At 38.4% G+C, this 17,179-nt stretch overlaps 1 protein-coding gene across 2 annotated transcripts in view; it reads right to left on the bottom strand.

The window, feature by feature from the left end:
• The window catches only part of LOC124545386, a 137,396-nt gene that overhangs the window by 50,638 nt on the left and 69,579 nt on the right, over window positions 1-17,179 (bottom strand). For both annotated transcript variants that reach the window (XM_047124296.1, XM_047124297.1), the window contains exons 4-5: window positions 10,463-10,714; window positions 320-709 (exon numbers count right to left, since the gene is read on the bottom strand). In XM_047124296.1, the coding sequence (XP_046980252.1) occupies window positions 320-709; window positions 10,463-10,714 (642 nt within the window). The remainder of the gene's footprint in view (window positions 1-319; window positions 710-10,462; window positions 10,715-17,179) is intronic.

The following is a 17,179-nucleotide window of genomic DNA, read 5'->3' as shown; positions in this document are numbered from 1 at the left end:
CTTCTTAATGTCACAGTGTAAATGAACACCAGACGATCCATCACATTGTAACAAGCTGTACCGAAAGATCCTATCATGGGAACTTGGAAGATTTCTTTGAAGTGACAGAGACAGGCCTTGAATGGATCGACAAATTAGATATTAATTTATGGACTTATTGCAAATTATGAAATTAATATATTTTTGTAAAATTTTGAAATCCACAATTGTTAGTTGCTGTTCATGTGTAATGCCATACGCTGTATATTAATAATAACTGCTTTGGGTGTGATGTTTCGAGGAGTGGTGGAAATGCAAAAGGAGTATACAACATACTAACCTGTTTCAGTAACGAAGTCGCCTTCGACAGCTTCATCCGTGAAGCCTATCAGGTAGATCTCCTTTTTGGGCTCTAGGAGGCCGAGCACGGCCTCGGCGCGGCGCCACGTGTCGGTGACGGCGAGCGTCGCGTTCTCGAAGCGGCACGTCCTGGCCGCGTCGGCACGGGCCGCTCTCTCCACGTGCACCCTGTAGAAGCGGCCGGCGCCGTCCACCCACTCGTAGTCGTCCGGCGCGGCTACCGAGAGCCGGCGCTCGCAGAAGAATGGCGCTCGATTCTCACAGACCACGTCGTTTGTGAACCCGTCTTTGTTGAAGTCGACGCAGTTCTCGTTCCCGTACGCGTTGTTGGGATCGTTAGGCAACCACGGCAGTTTGGACACTGGACGACCTGTTGTAGTATAGGAGTTTCAATAAGAAACCAGGTTAGGTAACCATAAAATTAGCAGACATTACACTGAAACCATTAAAATGAACCGTGGCACAAGTTCAGCAGCAAAATGACATTAGGGAAGCGGACATACAGGCGTTTATAATTAAACTTTCCCTATTTAACACATTATAACACGGAAATTAGCTACCGTACGAGCACCAAACTTGGCAGCGTAAATGTCCAGAGTATGGGGTGCATGATTTAGATGCGATACAACTCCGCCGTCCAGTTTCAACTATGGCCACCAGGTGCCGTGATCAGTCATCGTGGTTCATAGTCTCACACACCTGACCAGTCGCAGTGCACTTGCTGAAATCTCAACATGAGGTTGGACTAAAGGAGCAGGGCATTATTTGTGAAGCTCTGTTATCAGAACAAGAGTAAAGGTGCACTGCACTTTGAAAATATCGCCTGCTGAAAGGATTACGGAAGGGTCCTCTTTCTCCACCTGCTGTGCGGAGCATGACGATGAAGTTAGAATCGACGGGAGAACTGGGCGTCCTTCCAGGACGAAGCCGATGACCGGTGCACCACAGGTGGTTGATGAAAGCGCTGTTGCTATGGCAGACAACGCTGCGCGCAATTCCCAACCGTCAGGCAGTGTGCGCGCTGTGCAGCGGCAGTTGAACATCCTCTCGTCCAGTATGCGGAAGGTGCTTCGAATCGTTCTCAAATGGTATCCGTACAAGATCCATAAAGTACAGCAGCTTACAGAACCGGACCCACAACGATGTGTTGACTTCCCTCTCCGCTTTCTCGCAATACTTGAAGTTGACGAGGGCTGGTCCTGGACCATCCTACGGACAGAAGAAGCAGATTTTTCTCTGACGTTTGAGGTGAACACACAGAATTGCCGAGTGTGGGGATCTTCACCTCCGGTCACTGTGCACGAACTACCTCCGTATGGTACACGTATCACCGTATCGTGTGGTTTCAATGCTACTTTCATCATTCCACCGTTCTTTTTTGAAGAGCTTGGCGCTCAGTGACCGAAGACATGCTGTGTGACTGGCCAGTGTTACGGCGATGTGCTTTGCCAGCGGGAGAGAGACGCATAGAACTCAACAGTTCTGATGTAAGATGGGACTCCACCGCAGATTGTTCGTGAAGGCTTCTCCGAAACACATTTGGAAACGATCGAATTATGAGCCGATCATTTCCAAATCCTTGGCTGGCACGATTACGTGATCTCACTCCCTGTGGCTTCTCGTTGTGGGGCCACCTGAAGGACAGGGTTGACCAGGGGAACATTCACACATGTGCTGATCTGAAGCCCATCAAATCAAAAGAAGTACCCAGCATACCTACGGACATGCTTCGGTTTGCTGTGCACAATGCAATCCTGCGCTTTAAGACTCTTCTGGACACTGATGGGCGTCATATTGAGCCCCTGTTATTGTAGTAATGGTACCAGTATGTAATGATATGGAGTGCCGTAGCAGCACATTAAAAATCTTCCAATTGAATTGATTCTGCATTATTTCTCTTCCCCATGCCCTTGACATTAATGCTACCAAGTTTCGTCCTTGTAAGGTTATTAGTTTCCGTGTTATAACGTATTAAAAATGGGAAGTTTAATAACAACCACTCACTGCATTAAAGAAGTTCAGTAAAAATCCTACTTCACACTTTTCTTCAGACCGTTTACTGAGGAAATAAAAATAGTGACAAGAATACCAAGTTTTATCACCTCACAGATGTTGAAAAGCGACTGTAGGTAAACTACCTATCATGACAAAGGTAATAAGAGGAAACAATGGTGTCTCTATTCTCATTGGTGCTGAAATGCTGTACTGATAAATATCTTCTCGAGATAAGAAAATTTTAGTAGACCCCAGTGTGTAACTGTAGGCAGGTATGATCTGTGTATCCAAACATATGCTTCCCAGACGAGCTGCTGTTGTATCTGAGATGGAATTCCTGGCCTCATCATGCGAAATAATCAATCCCATCAGCAACAGTCTCACTTGTCGAACAGGTGATTTCATTCTGAGGAGTGTATCTCATTGCAGGTAGGTGTTTACTGCTATATAAGGAATGAACTAATGACAAAATTTTTTCATGTCCCAAATTTTGGGTGCACGATACTACTGGCAGCTATGTTCTCTTTAAACTTCTGCCGGCCGTTGTGGCCGAGCGGTTCTAGGCGCTTCAGTCTGGAACCGCGTGACCACTACGGTCTCAGGTTCGAATCCTGCCTCGGGCATGGATGTGTGTGATGTCCTTAGGTTAGTTAGGCTTCAGTAGTTCTAAGTTCTAGGGGACTGATGACCTCAGCAGTTAAGTCCCATAGTGTTCAGAGCCATTTTTTTTAAACTTCTGCTTGACAGGATATTTTTATTAAGGAGGCAAGAAACTCTCGTCCGCCCATAACAACGCAAACCTGACTACTGTAGTACCTTTATTTTTCTTGCAAGATAAGTTATAGCTTCATTCCAGTTCTTTGAGATATAAAGGTAACTGTCTCATTACAGACTGTATGCCACTTTGTGACACTTGACTGCACACCAGACGAAATGATGAGCTTCAGCACGTCATGAATTCATTTCCTAGCGACGTCGTCATAATGATAAGCTGTGTGCTGACAATGATTGAATTCATATGTTCAATGTTTGTCTCTGTAGTTGATGTCTTTAGGCACTGCAGATTTGGTTCGACTGCTCCTTTCTGATGTGTGTTGAGGTATTACTGACTCCACAGTCAGATCATTTTTCTCCAACATAACTTAATGATCATACCGCTCCACATACCATCAACAGATCTCTATGCCATTCGTGCAATATGTTGATCCATAGCTAACCACTGTATGCTCTTCTCGCTCAAATTGGTAGCATGTCAGTCAGTCTTCTTCATGCGTCATACCTGGAGTGCATACACACTCCAGTGAAGTTGCTTGCTTCAGGCTACTCACTCTTGTGGGGACTGACGAACTTCCTGGACATTCAAATTATAAAATTTCCATATGAATATCAGAAATCCACATTCTGAACACCATTGTACATCTTTACTAAGTATATATGGACTGTCTTTTAGTATGTTTATGAAACCTACTCGTTTTAGTGCAATTGTTTATAAAGAAGCCTGTGAGGATGTTAACAGTTGGAGTGAGGTTAATGTGTCCAAGGGTGCATCAAGGGTACATCAACGACTTCAAGTAGGAAACACAAGTAAAGTATGGCATGAGATGATCAGCAATTTGCCTATCAAAGTTTTCTGGTAAGTTTTACTACTGAACTACTGCATGGGAGAGAAACTGACTGGCTGGAAGGTAATAAGGTCGTAATGCTATGTATGATTATAAAGATTTTTATCTACAAGCACAGAATACAATTTAGTTGAGAAAGATTGCTGATCTGGCCCTGGCCCCATCTTAGGGACTGGGCTAGTCTGCAGTCTTAATCTACAACATCCACTCTTTCTTTGACACAACATATCCCCCTTCCAAAACCCTTTAAAAATTTAACCAAATATAATGAGCAAAACTAAATAAAAATCAGGAAAATTGTAAATTTGACAGAATATAGAATGATTTGAAAAATCATTTACTTACAAAATTTTCACAGTATATAAAAATGGTTGAAAATAAATTGAATACAAATTTTTAACTGGGAAAGAACTCACATGTTTGTGAAAAATTTTTTTCAGAATAAGTGGATGATTTGTTTTATTTTAGATTTTTTTTTAATCTAATACATTTATAATTTATATATTAGCATTCCCATAAATATAATATTCAAAAATCCACAACCTTCTTCATTTTAAAAATCTAATAAATTTTTGGTTTTATAAATTATAACAAATAACTTATGACTAATGTGTGGGACAAATTTAAATTTGGCAAAGATACTTTTGTTGAAAGACATATTCAACAAAGAGAGAATCAGGTTGAATGTAAAGTTTGAAAACATTTCCTTAAACTATCTTTAATAACAGAATGTCTGAGAAGCAAAACTCTCTCTTATCTATGAAAACAAGAAATACAGTAGTTTATTGTTACTGTGAGGAAACAGATACAGTGTAGAATCATGAATTCTACAATTTACTAATATATAGTAAAAGATTATATTTGGATTATATATTATTTTTATAAGTTTCTCACTCATTAGTTGAAGGAGTTGCAACTTTTATCTTTGACGGTACATTTTCAAAAGTTTTTCTCCCAATAACTGGAGAATCTAAACATCATTTTATTCATAATGGCAGGAGATATAGTGGAGAACTTAAAAATATTGAAAGATGATGGCGTTATTAGCCATGCAATAACTAAACAATATACATATATTTTAAGAATTCTCAGATAGTATTCCATGCTGAGCATCATAAGTTAAATTCCTTTTTCCATAAAAATTATATAACATAGTTTATCATTAGGAATTTTATCATTAAAAGTAGCAAGTAATGTCATAATAGTTTTTCTGTTTGTACAATATTTCCCCATCAAGATATATTTATCACATTCATAGCATAATTTGTAATAAAATTATGTGGATTTATACCAATACTTTATTTAAATTGTGTTATGCATTTAAAATCACAAACTTTGAAACGCCACCTACAAACTCATGGAAGAAATGATTTCAATTTGTATCACGTTGTAAAACATATTTTACACTTCTAAAGTCTTTCTGACTAATTGTTTTGGGATTTTTGGAAATGTTTCAGATAAATAGAAACAATGTGTTCCTTTATGTCTGCACCTAATACTGTCTAACTTCATATTGATTTTCGAGAGTAAAATCATCAAATTTAACAACACAATTATCTTCTGGTTCTTTTAATTGTTTAATTTCATTGTTATTTTTAATAAAAGTATAACTTTTCCTCATTTCTATTTTCAATGTCTTTGAACCTTTTTATAACTTTTGGAAATTTCGGTTGATCTAAATTTTAGAGTAACTAAATGAATAATTATTTTTATCATACTTTAACCACCCTGGAGCTCAAATATAACTATCGATCATTAATGTTGTTTTTGCATTTCTGCTTGTTCCTGTTACAGAACATTGAATTAAATTATACAACAGCTTGCCATTCTTATATCTTTTCTTGCATTCTTACATTTGGTTCCAAGGCAGTTTTCAGCTAATTAAGTAATTTGTATGAACACTAACTGAGACACTTATTTCAATTAAAAAGAAATTTATCAATTCACAAAAAAATCATCTCTTCCTGTAAGACACGGCTATAAAAATGTTCATTTAATTGGTTTTATACAGCTTATAAACTTCAAATATTACATCAAAAAATAACAAATTAAGTTGCTATGGAGAAACAATAATAATTCCTACTGGGGTGTATAGTTTAAAAAGATAAAAGAAATTCATAAATTCTACAAAGCTTTATTTATTAAGGAAGACAAACTTTTAAACAAAGTTATTACTGAGAGCAATGATAAATTATATATTAATATAAAGCATAGTACGGAAGAGGTTTCGCACTTCAGTAAACAAATTATTGGATCTAATATGAAAACGCCTGCTAATAGTTTGACAAAAATGTGTAGATATACCTTTTGAAGTAACAAATATAAAATCTGATTTAGGTAATAGGATGTTTGTAGAAAAAGACAAATATTTTCATTTAGAAACTAATACTATTATTTCTTTTAAACATATAATTTATGAACCAAAATATCCTACGTTTCTTCTCATTCATGAGGTAAGAATTGAGGATTTACGAGTAAGTATCACTGATGGAAATATTATTTTGATAGATTTTAGTGCTGTTACTGTCGCAGTTAATTCAGAAAAGAATTAAGAAATTTTAAAGGATTCGATTAACTGTTTTGTGAATTAACTGTAATAGTTTATCTGTTGTACTACAATAATTGTGGTGATATTCACTTCTCAAATTTTGTTTAATTCTTTGATAGAAATTTATTGAACTGGGTTTTAACAAGACCTTAAAGTTTGTTCACAATTAGGGCATCTATTTATAATTGCATTTATTTTTTTTTTCTTTGTGTTCTAATAATATAATAAATATTTCTAAAGTTACAACCATATAACTTTAAAATCATAAAATTTGGCTTTAAGTTATGGTCTTCAGTTTCTTGTACAGTATGTGGTAGTGTTCTATTTATTTACTCAGTTCTTCCATTTAAAATTTCTATAGGTGAATAAAATCTTTCCCCTAATTTTTGTTTATATTTTCCCGTAACTCTATTCAGTTCTTTTAAATAACTTACTTGAATTTAATTTTTTTCTGTCTCTTTATATGATGTTTATATCAAGCAATTAATTCTTCTTTAATTTCATATTCTCCATGTTTACAGATTGAAGATTAATCTCCATGTGTAACACACTTTTTGAATGGTTTGGTTTCTTCCTTTTCTGATTTAAAAATTAATGGACATAAGCCAGGTCATTATTTGTCATTGAATTTAACCCCAATGGCACTTCAGGGTTTAAATATTCAAATATATTTTTATCTTGATATATTATCAAGTCATCTAATAGCATAGTCAGTATCTTTATATTCTAGAATTTCAGCAACAACTTCAGCTATAAAAAACGATTCGTTTTTTCATCAACGATAATTAAGACTTGTTCATCATTCTAGTTAAGTTAATGGTTGATGACATGGTCTAAGAAATTAATCCATTTAATACAAAAATTGTTATTAGAATTTTTTATTTTTATCGTCATTTTATATAATTAATTTCATATTTTCGTTTTTTTGTTTCTAATAGTTTTTTCTACATAAACAGAAGCCATAAAATATAAATTTTCTAAAAATTGTGCTGTTAAGAAATAAATTGATAATTTTACTTCACATAAATATACAAAAGATTGTTATTGAACAATATGTAGATCTCGTTTAAATGAATATTGCAGAAATATATATAAAAATAAAGACCAAAGAACATTCAAAATTATTATTACTGATTACGAATGATACAAACAAAAGTTCTGCATGCATAAATTTCGAAAAAAATGTATGAATTATCAAAAAATTAAGGATTTCAATTTTAAGTAAGAATCCAACATCTAAATACATATACTGGAATAAATTGAAAAATGTATTACAGAATATAACAAAAATAATAGTTTTTAAATTCTCAGTGTCAGCTAAAAATATCACATGTATTTAATAATCACTATTTTGTATACTGTATTATTGTTTCTAATTTTTTCTTTCTATTCCTTTATTATAGATGATGAAGTATTTAACTATAAAGTTATTTAAAATTGCTGTTCTAAATTCCTAAAATCTCCCTAAATTACTTATTTTACAATAGTGATGAAGTTGAGCTACTGTGATATTGCATAATTCTTCTCTCATTTACAAAGAAAGAAATTATTATATTTTTAAACAATTAAAATTATTTAATTTAAATTACTAAACTAAAAATTAATAATAAAGATTTATTAAATTGTTAACAACAGATAAATCTAATTTAATAATATTATTTTGAGAGAATAATTTGTAAAATAAAAAATTAATTGTTTTAAAAATTAAAAATGGTGTTTATGTAAGTTATGAGTAATGGAATATTAGATTTAGGGCAGCTAATATATACAATAAGAAATTTATTATGTTTTTGGAAAAGGAATGCCAAGTTTATATTTTTATTAGCTATATATTTTAGTATAAAAATTCTTCATCAAGAAATCCATTTTTATATGTTCTATTCTTTTATATATTCATTTATTATTTTTTTTCAAAAATAATTAAAAACATATTCATTTATTAATTTTAATTTTATTATTAAGTTCCATACAAATTTTTTCACAATATTTAGTACCTAAATATTCACAAGCAATAATATTGTATAAAAATTTAATTCTAACCACTAATTTTTTGTAAAATTACAATTATTAGGTTTTTTAAGAAAGGAATTCATTTCTAATATAAAATGTTAAATTTACAAAATTTTTATCCCATTTTTCTGAAAATTTTAAATTTTTATTTAGTGTAGGAGATTTTTGAAAATATCTAAATGATTTTCTAATCAACTTACATATGGTTAAATTTATAATTTTTCTGAATTTTTTCATTTAGTTCTGTTCATTATATTTAGTTAAATTTATTCTTAATGGTAGTTGGAAGAAGTTGGATCAGAAGGAAAAAAATTAGAAACAGTAAACGAAAATTGCCAATAGCGCCACCATATGCCACTGGATTGACAATTTTCATTTACTCAATTCAGTTGTGTAACTCGTAGAACTGAATATAATTTGCCATTACCTATATTTCTTGTATATTAATAATCAGAAAAGTGATAAAAGGAGATAATGGTAAGTGCATTACAGAGCAATCCTTTTCTTGTTGCAAAACCTATTGATTTTCCAGCAGGGTGGTAATGTTGATATACCATGATGTATCGATGGGAGACACTTGTTATGGTGTAAGAGACATTCTTTGTTCCAAAGATTGTACAGCTACACAAATAATAATGACAGTGCACAAAATCCAGTGCATGCCAGGTAGTCATTGAAGAAAGCAAGTCAGGAACCTTAGCCAGAGAGCTTTATCACAATAAGTTCTGCAGCAGTGTAGTCACTAATTCTGAGAATCAGAAGCCAAAGAGAAGTTCAGATAACGTGAGCACAGCGCCAGAAAGAGAATCATAGTAGAGCACAGCATGGTATGGAGTGTAATTCTCTCAAGAATCTGTCTGCTTTAGGTACAACCTGGCTGCAGAGGCTATTCCTCATGGCAGTATTCAGACACCTCCTGTCAGTCACTGGCGTAATCCTCACCATCTCATCGATCATTATTTCAGCAGATTCCTTTATCATTCTTTGCCATTAGGCACTTCTTAGACACACCACCTTGGTGTTCTCAAAATCAAAAGTATAGTCTTAACTCACTCAGTACCCTGCCACTGCTGATTTCTCCATGTGTCCCAGACATACAGATGTAACTTCCCATGATAACATTCGGCAATACAGTGCTGCATTTTCCCAGGGTATTATAAGTCACATTCACAGTAGTGTTTCACTGTTATGCAGAGTTTCAGTACATCCTTCGCCAACAAAAAATGGTTTTGATGTCGCATTGTCCAAGAGTTTTCACAATCTTGGCTGAGAGTGAACCTCTATGCCTATAGACTGCCGTTTCAAGTAACCTGTAAACTGGAAAACCCTGCTGTCCATGCCCTGGTGGATGGCAGCCATGGATAAACATAGAGACATTCACAGTATCTCAACACTTCGTCAGAAGTAGATGAGTGTCACATTCACTGTAACACTGAGACAAATTTAAATCTGGGTCATCATACAAAAGTTTTCACAGCACTACTCGCAATTAGGAATCCACTATTTTAACCACTGCATCATCTCACCTCACACAAATAATCATGAATTTGGATGTTAGTGGTGTGATGAAGAACAGACTCTACAAAGAGTCAATGGATTTCCTGTTAATGCAGAAAGGTGTAACATACACAAATACTCAGGAGTACAAGGTCTGAGGTATCAGCAATCTGATGAGATCTTTCAACATCCCAGTGTTGTATCTTAGTGCATTCCATGCAGTACAGTTCATATCATGTAACATTTTATTTTGAAAAAATCTGAAGAGATCTGCACTACTAGAAAATGTATCCTGTACTCATTCAAACTAAAACATTATAGCCACTCAAGAAATGATTAATGTACACCACGGGAAACGATTAAACCACGTTATATGGACCTCTGTGCCTTATTATCATACAGGAACAGTACAAAAGCCAAATATACAAACTAAAACTTTATGTGTTATTACCATATATGTCCACAAATTCGCCCTCTTTGGCTTGATCTGTGATTCCAATGTTGGCGTACCATACCCCTTTCACTTTCTGGAAGATCTGCTTCAGCCCCTCAAAGGCACGGCGGTCTGTTGGGACAGCCAGCTGGGCTCCCTCATCCTCACAGACCTTCTTCGCTGCCGCCCACGGCATGAAGACACGGGACAGCTTGATGAGTGCATAGCCAGGCACATAGTGGTAGCCCTGTGGAATCTCCAGCACCTTTTCTGCAACAGACCAAGTCCACATCATAGCACTTCACACTAGATTGGATACATATCATTGTAGTGTAAGCCACTAACAGCTGATAGTTCTAATGTATAGAGGCACACATGGTTCATAAGTATTGGTGTTAAGAACTGTGAACTATCTGATGAACTGTTCGTTTATTGGGAATGGAGTTCTCCTCCCCTATGTGTGGTTCAATAAATGGTGGTTTCTGTAGGTGTTAATTAGCAAATAGCTGTCTCTTCTACAATTCTTTTTGCTTCATTATAGAATAAGTCATAATTTGACATTAAGTCAAAGGCTGAAAATATTCCATGAATATTAGGTTTACCGCTCCACATCTTACCAATTCTATGTAACTGTCTGTGAAATAATTAGCATGAACAGATCATTTCATTATTACCCATAAACTCTGGAATATGTTGGTATAGAAGATCATACTTCCAGGTTAAATTTGAAGTACTGCTTTGAGATATCATGATTGCCAAACTAACAGTCTATCAGTCTGCAACATTAAACAGAACATTTCATAATGGAATGACAACCTGAAGAGAACAAATCGTGTTTAACCATGTAACAACATGTGTGCTAGTGATAATACACTCCTGGAAATGGAAAAAAGAACACATTGACACCGGTGTGTCAGACCCACCATACTTGCTCCGGACACTGCGAGAGGGCTGTACAAGCAATGATCACACGCACGGCACAGCGGACACATCAGGAACCGCGGTGTTGGCCGTCGAATGGCGCTAGCTGCGCAGCATTTGTGCACCGCCGCCGTCAGTGCCAGTCAGTTTGCCGTGGCATACGGAGCTCCATCGCAGTCTTTAACACTGGTAGCATGCCGCGACAGCGTGGACGTGAACCGTATGTGCAGTTGACGGACTTTGAGCGAGGGTGTATAGTGGGCATGCGGGAGGCCGGGTGGACGTACCGCCGAATTGCTCAACACGTGGGGCGTGAGGTCTCCACAGTACATCGATGTTGTCGCCAGTGGTCGGCGGAAGGTGCACGTGCCCGTCGACCTGGGACCGGACCGCAGCGACGCACGGATGCACGCCAAGACCGTAGGATCCTACGCAGTGCCGTAGGGGACCGCACCGCCACTTCCCAGCAAATTAGGGCACTGTTGCTCCTGGGGTATCGGCGAGGACCATTCGCAACCGTCTCCATGAAGCTGGGCTACGGTCCCGCACACCGTTAGGCCGTCTTCCGCTCACGCCCCAACATCGTGCAGCCCACCTCCAGTGGTGTCGCGACAGGCGTGAATGGAGGGACGAATGGAGACGTGTCGTCTTCAGCGGTGAGAGTCGCTTCTGCCTTGGTGCCAATGATGGTCGTATGCGTGTTTGGCGCCGTGCAGGTGAGCGCCACAATCAGGACTGCATACGACCAAGGCACACAGGGCCAACACCCGGCATCATGGTGTGGGGAGCGATCTCCTACACTGGCCGTACACCACTAGTGATCGTCGAGGGGACACTGAATAGTGCACGGTACATCCAAACCGTCATCGAACCCATCGTTCTACCATTCCTAGACCGGCAAGGGAACTTGCTGTTCCAACAGGACAATGCACGTCCGCATGTATCCCGTGCCACCCAACGTGCTCTAGAAGGTGTAAGTCAACTACCCTGGCCAGCAAGATCTCCGGATCTGTCCCCCATTGAGCATGTTTGGGACTGGATGAAGCGTCGTCTCACGCGGTCTGCACGTCCAGCACGAACGCTGGTCCAACTGAGGCGCCAGGTGGAAATGTCATGGCAAGTCGTTCCACAGGACTACATCCAGCATCTCTACGATCGTCTCCATGGGAGAATAGCAGCCTGCATTGCTGCGAAAGGTGGATATACACTGTACTAGTGCCGACATTGTGCATGCTCTGTTGCCTGTGTCTATGTGCCTGTGGTTCTGTCAGTGTGATCATGTGATGTATCTGACCCCAGGAATGTGTCAATAAAGTTTCCCCTTCCTGGGACAATGAATTCACGGCGTTCTTATTTCAATTTCCAGGAGTGTATATCATATACTGTGTGAAAGTCATTTATTATAGTCATTATTGTATATTCTTATTGTCCCTATTCACTGGTCAGCTAGAATTTATGACGACCTACCGAACAGATGGTATGTCACAGATAACAGCAGTGATGTGTAGTGACATGGAAGTGGTGAGGCCTTGGTAGGTTGTGCAAGGAAGTTGGCACCATATCTGCATGTACAAGTCATCTAATTCCCATAAATTCTGAGGACAGTTGCAATGAGCTCTGATGCCACATTCAATTACATCCAAGATGTGTTCAACTGGTGGGCCAGCACATCAACTGGACAAACTTCTGTGCTCCTCGAACCACTCCACCACACTCCTGACCTTGTGACAGGGTGCATTAACTTGCTGAAAAATGCCAATGCTGATGGGAAACATGATCGTCATGAAAGGTTGTACGTGGTCTGCAACCAGTGTAGGATACTCATTAGAGGTCATGGTGCCTTGCATGAGCTCCACAAGACTCGTGGATGCTCACATGAATGCTCTGACCCATGGATGCCCACATGAATGTTCACCAGAGGATAATGTAGCTGCCGCTAGCTAGTCTCCTTCGCACAATACAGGTGCCAAGCAGATGTTCCCCTGGAAGAAGACGAATTCACACCCTCCCATCAGCTTCATGAAGAAGTATGGGGATTCATCAGACCATGTAACATTCTGCCACTGTGCCAGCATCGAGTGTCAATGGTCATGTGTCCATTTCAGTAGTAGTTGCTGATGTCGTAGTGTTAACATTGGCACATGCATGGGTCGATGGCTGTGGTGGCCCATTGCTAGAAGTGTTTAGTGCACTGTGTATTCAGGTACACTTGTGCTCTGATCAGCATTCAAGTCTGATGTTAGTTTCACCTCTCCTCTTTCACCAATCTGCACAGCCTATGATGTCTAACATATGTAATGAGGCATGGGCACCCAATGCCACGATGTGTGGATGTGGTTTCACCTTGGCTGCACCATGTCTTGAGACACTCACCACAGCACTCTTTGATCACCTGACGAGTCATGCAGTTTCCCAAATGCTCGTGCCTCTGGGCCATCATAGTCTGTCTTTGCTCAAACACACACAGAACGTGTGCCTCCCCCATTCTATACACAGATTGCATGCTCAATGATACTCCATGCGTTGCGCATGTGTCTGACTACCAGCCATTCCTCCCCAATGATGCTGCTATCGCTTGAATAGGTGGCCATAATGTTCTGTCTGATCAGTGTAAGTTTTTTATGACGAAGATTCGTTGTATTTATGTGGTCTCACTTTGTTAAAGATATATATTTAGGCCTTATGCTTTTGTTTACTAATGCAGAATATGAAGTTCTTCTGCATCCGCAAAACTGAAAGCATAGTAGTGCTGTAAACCCTTATTCTGTTACATTAACTGATCTCTAGGGATAATTTCACTATGCAGACTTGAATGGTTTTCTCTCATGTTTGTGTGTTCAGAACATTGTGGTGACGGTCTGAATTCGAAACTGGACGTAGATATATTTTCATAAGGCGACTGTTTTGTGAAGCATTTGTTTGCCGTTGACTACTTTATTATAAAAACGTTTAAAATTCTGCTCACACAAGTGAAACAGGTGACTTCACTCACTTGGCGAAAACTACAGACGCTGGTGAAATGCACCATGAGAATTATATTTTTCAAAGAATGTATTTCAGCACATGTTAAAGTTAAAATGAAGACAAGAATCTGTGTTTCGACGAAATTAAAGGAAAAGAGCCACTTGGCAGTCGCGGTGGTCAGTCGCACACTCTAAGCATTCTAGCATCAGCACCAGCAATGCAGAATGATACGTCTCGTTTTGGTTATGAGCTTTTCATAATTCCCGAACACACTGTTAAACATTGTTGTTAAAAATATCGTGCTACTTTAGTTATCATTCTAAACTAAATTTTAGTTCTCAATAGTTTCATGTCTTGTTTCGATAAGTTTTCAAAAGTTCTTTCTTTATTGCAGTTTTAGTACAGTATGTGTTAGTTTTTTAGTGTACGGAAAAGTAGCATCGTGTGTAATAAATGAGGATACATAGGTTAGATAGTATGGAAGAAATGTATGAGAATTGTGGATTGCCAATGAAATGTTCTCACATAGTTTTAGATTATGCAATACTGACACGAGAATCGTGGAGCAAGAAAGATTTGTGGCCCTCAGGCAGAATTAAACTGAAGCATTTTGAATTAGATAACTTGAAGGGGGAAAGAGCCAGCCAGAAATGGAAAAAGGCAATGAGTAAAAAGTAAAGGGAGAAGTCACATCTCATATGGCGTTTAGTAATCTCTTTGACTTGTTATCTACAATAAGGTAAGACCTTCAACCTCTTTTTGAGCGAAGTAAATTGCAGCAGACTCGTAGGAACAACGTTAAGCCTAGATCAGTACAGAAGTAGAAGGAAAAGAGTCATACGACTCAGTAGCAGTCACAGGAAGTCGCAGGAGCAGTACAGGACAAATGTTACTGGAAGAGCAACGTGTAGCACACGTGGGCACAGGCATCGTGAAACCTAGTGCTATCCTTAGCTGGGGTGACGTAGGATGGAGGGGCATTTCACAGAGGATATATTACTTATAGTAGGACGAGCAGGAAACAGAATGGTAAGCAACTTACAGTATAATAATAATGATGACGAGGAGGAAATAAGAGGTACAAATGCACACACCCGTGTGGGATTTGTAGAGCTTTCGCAGCGCCTCTGAAAGGCTACCACCTTTATGGTTTTACTTTTATCCGTTTGAGACAGAAATGCACACCGGCTTTTGCGCCTACAGTAATCGTGTTTTTTCTGAGTGGTTGTACCAGTGAGCTACAGGAGAGATGGACACCCTGTGCTACGTTTTTTTTTTCCATTGCACATCGCTTCCTTTTCCTTAGGTGTCCTCATTGTATCAATGGTAATATTCATGTGATTCATTTTTGTCCTCTTCCAGCGCTGGGTCTGAAAGTTCTATGGCAGGGTGTGTGACGTCTGCTTAGACATTAGAAGCAGTTTTCACAGGTGCTACTTGTTTAGACTGAAGACATTCCCAACATGTTTTTTTCTTTCCCGGGTAGCACAAGGCGCAAAGATGATGGAGGGGGGGGGGGGGGGGGGGAAATCTGCAGGTTTGGAACGCCCTTGTGCTTGTTGTTAGTCAGCCCTGTCTCCCAGCTGTTTCTGGAACCGGATTTTAGTCTCTGGTGCCGCCATGTTCGGCACTTGGACGCTGGAGCTGGTGATGGACGGTTCATTTTTGTATGTGGTCCGTGAATTATGTATTCAACATGAGCATTGCATGTGAAATATTTAGTTTGAAGTACGCACTTCTTTTGCAGAATTTTTTTTTCTTTCTCAGAATATTTGTTGAGGGAGACGTTTTCATTAATTAAATTGGGCAGTCGACTGGATTACACAGTGGCCGTTTTAAACAAAGGGCACACTTTGCAAGCATTTTTCTATTAAACTTCTGTGTGTGCTAGATTAATCCGTGATTACAGATGTGTGAAATGTGCTATTGAGATTGCATGTGTGTGAATTATTTTGCACGTACAAGCACACACGAAGGGTGAGTACGTCGAAAGCCATTGTCTCCAGTGGACCCCGTGGTCGCTGGCTGCACAGACTGTGAGATAAAGTTCTCGACTCGACTTCAGTCCAGATTATGGACAATTATCTAGCGTGCGGCTTGTCTAGGTTGTTTGTAGATCTTGTTTTGGATTGGAAATGTTTTGCTAAACTTAAATTAAGAATGTGCGTGTGGCAGTGTTTGTAACCGTAGTGATTGACCACGAACTAAAAAATTGTCTTAGACTGATTAACGGTCTGGTAGATGTGCATAATCTGGGGTTAAAATGTTAACATGATCTAACAGCGTACTCATTCCTGCTTCGCTATTCCAGTCCGCATGGGCTATATCAAGGTTTAGTGAGCTAGAAATTGTCTGTGTGCTTAAGAGTAAGGAGGACATCTTCTATCTCCAGACCATTTCCAAATTAACAGCGCATATAGTAGATTAATATTATTATAAAGGAAGAAAGTAACTGTTTCCTTCCAACAGTGGGTTTTGTGAAATAATTAAATGTAGAGAATCAGTATTGGTAAGATACAAATTGTATTAGGATAAATTAATACGGAATTTGTAAGCGTAGAGAAAAATTTGTATTCGTATGAAACCGGTTCGTTTTAGCATGAATTAACGAGAGAACTACCCATATTTCACCAAATGAGAATTTTAGAAAGAATAAAGTTTATGGTGTTCAGATAATTAAGAGGGTCTTCCAGTTCCAAGTACCCATTCCTGCCACACTTACCTAGTATGACTGTCAATATCACTGTAGCATAACTAGAACACGCTGTGTGCGTGGCAAAAGAGCGATGTGGGCACTCATTCAATGAATGGTTCAAATGCCTCTGAGCACTATGGGACTTAACGTCTGAG

This window comes from Schistocerca americana, chromosome 8 (genome assembly GCF_021461395.2).
Source record: "Schistocerca americana isolate TAMUIC-IGC-003095 chromosome 8, iqSchAmer2.1, whole genome shotgun sequence".
Classification (NCBI taxonomy): Eukaryota; Metazoa; Arthropoda; class Insecta; order Orthoptera; family Acrididae; genus Schistocerca; species Schistocerca americana.
Note: the sequence above shows the minus strand (reverse complement) of the source record. Positions and strands in the feature narration are given on the sequence as shown.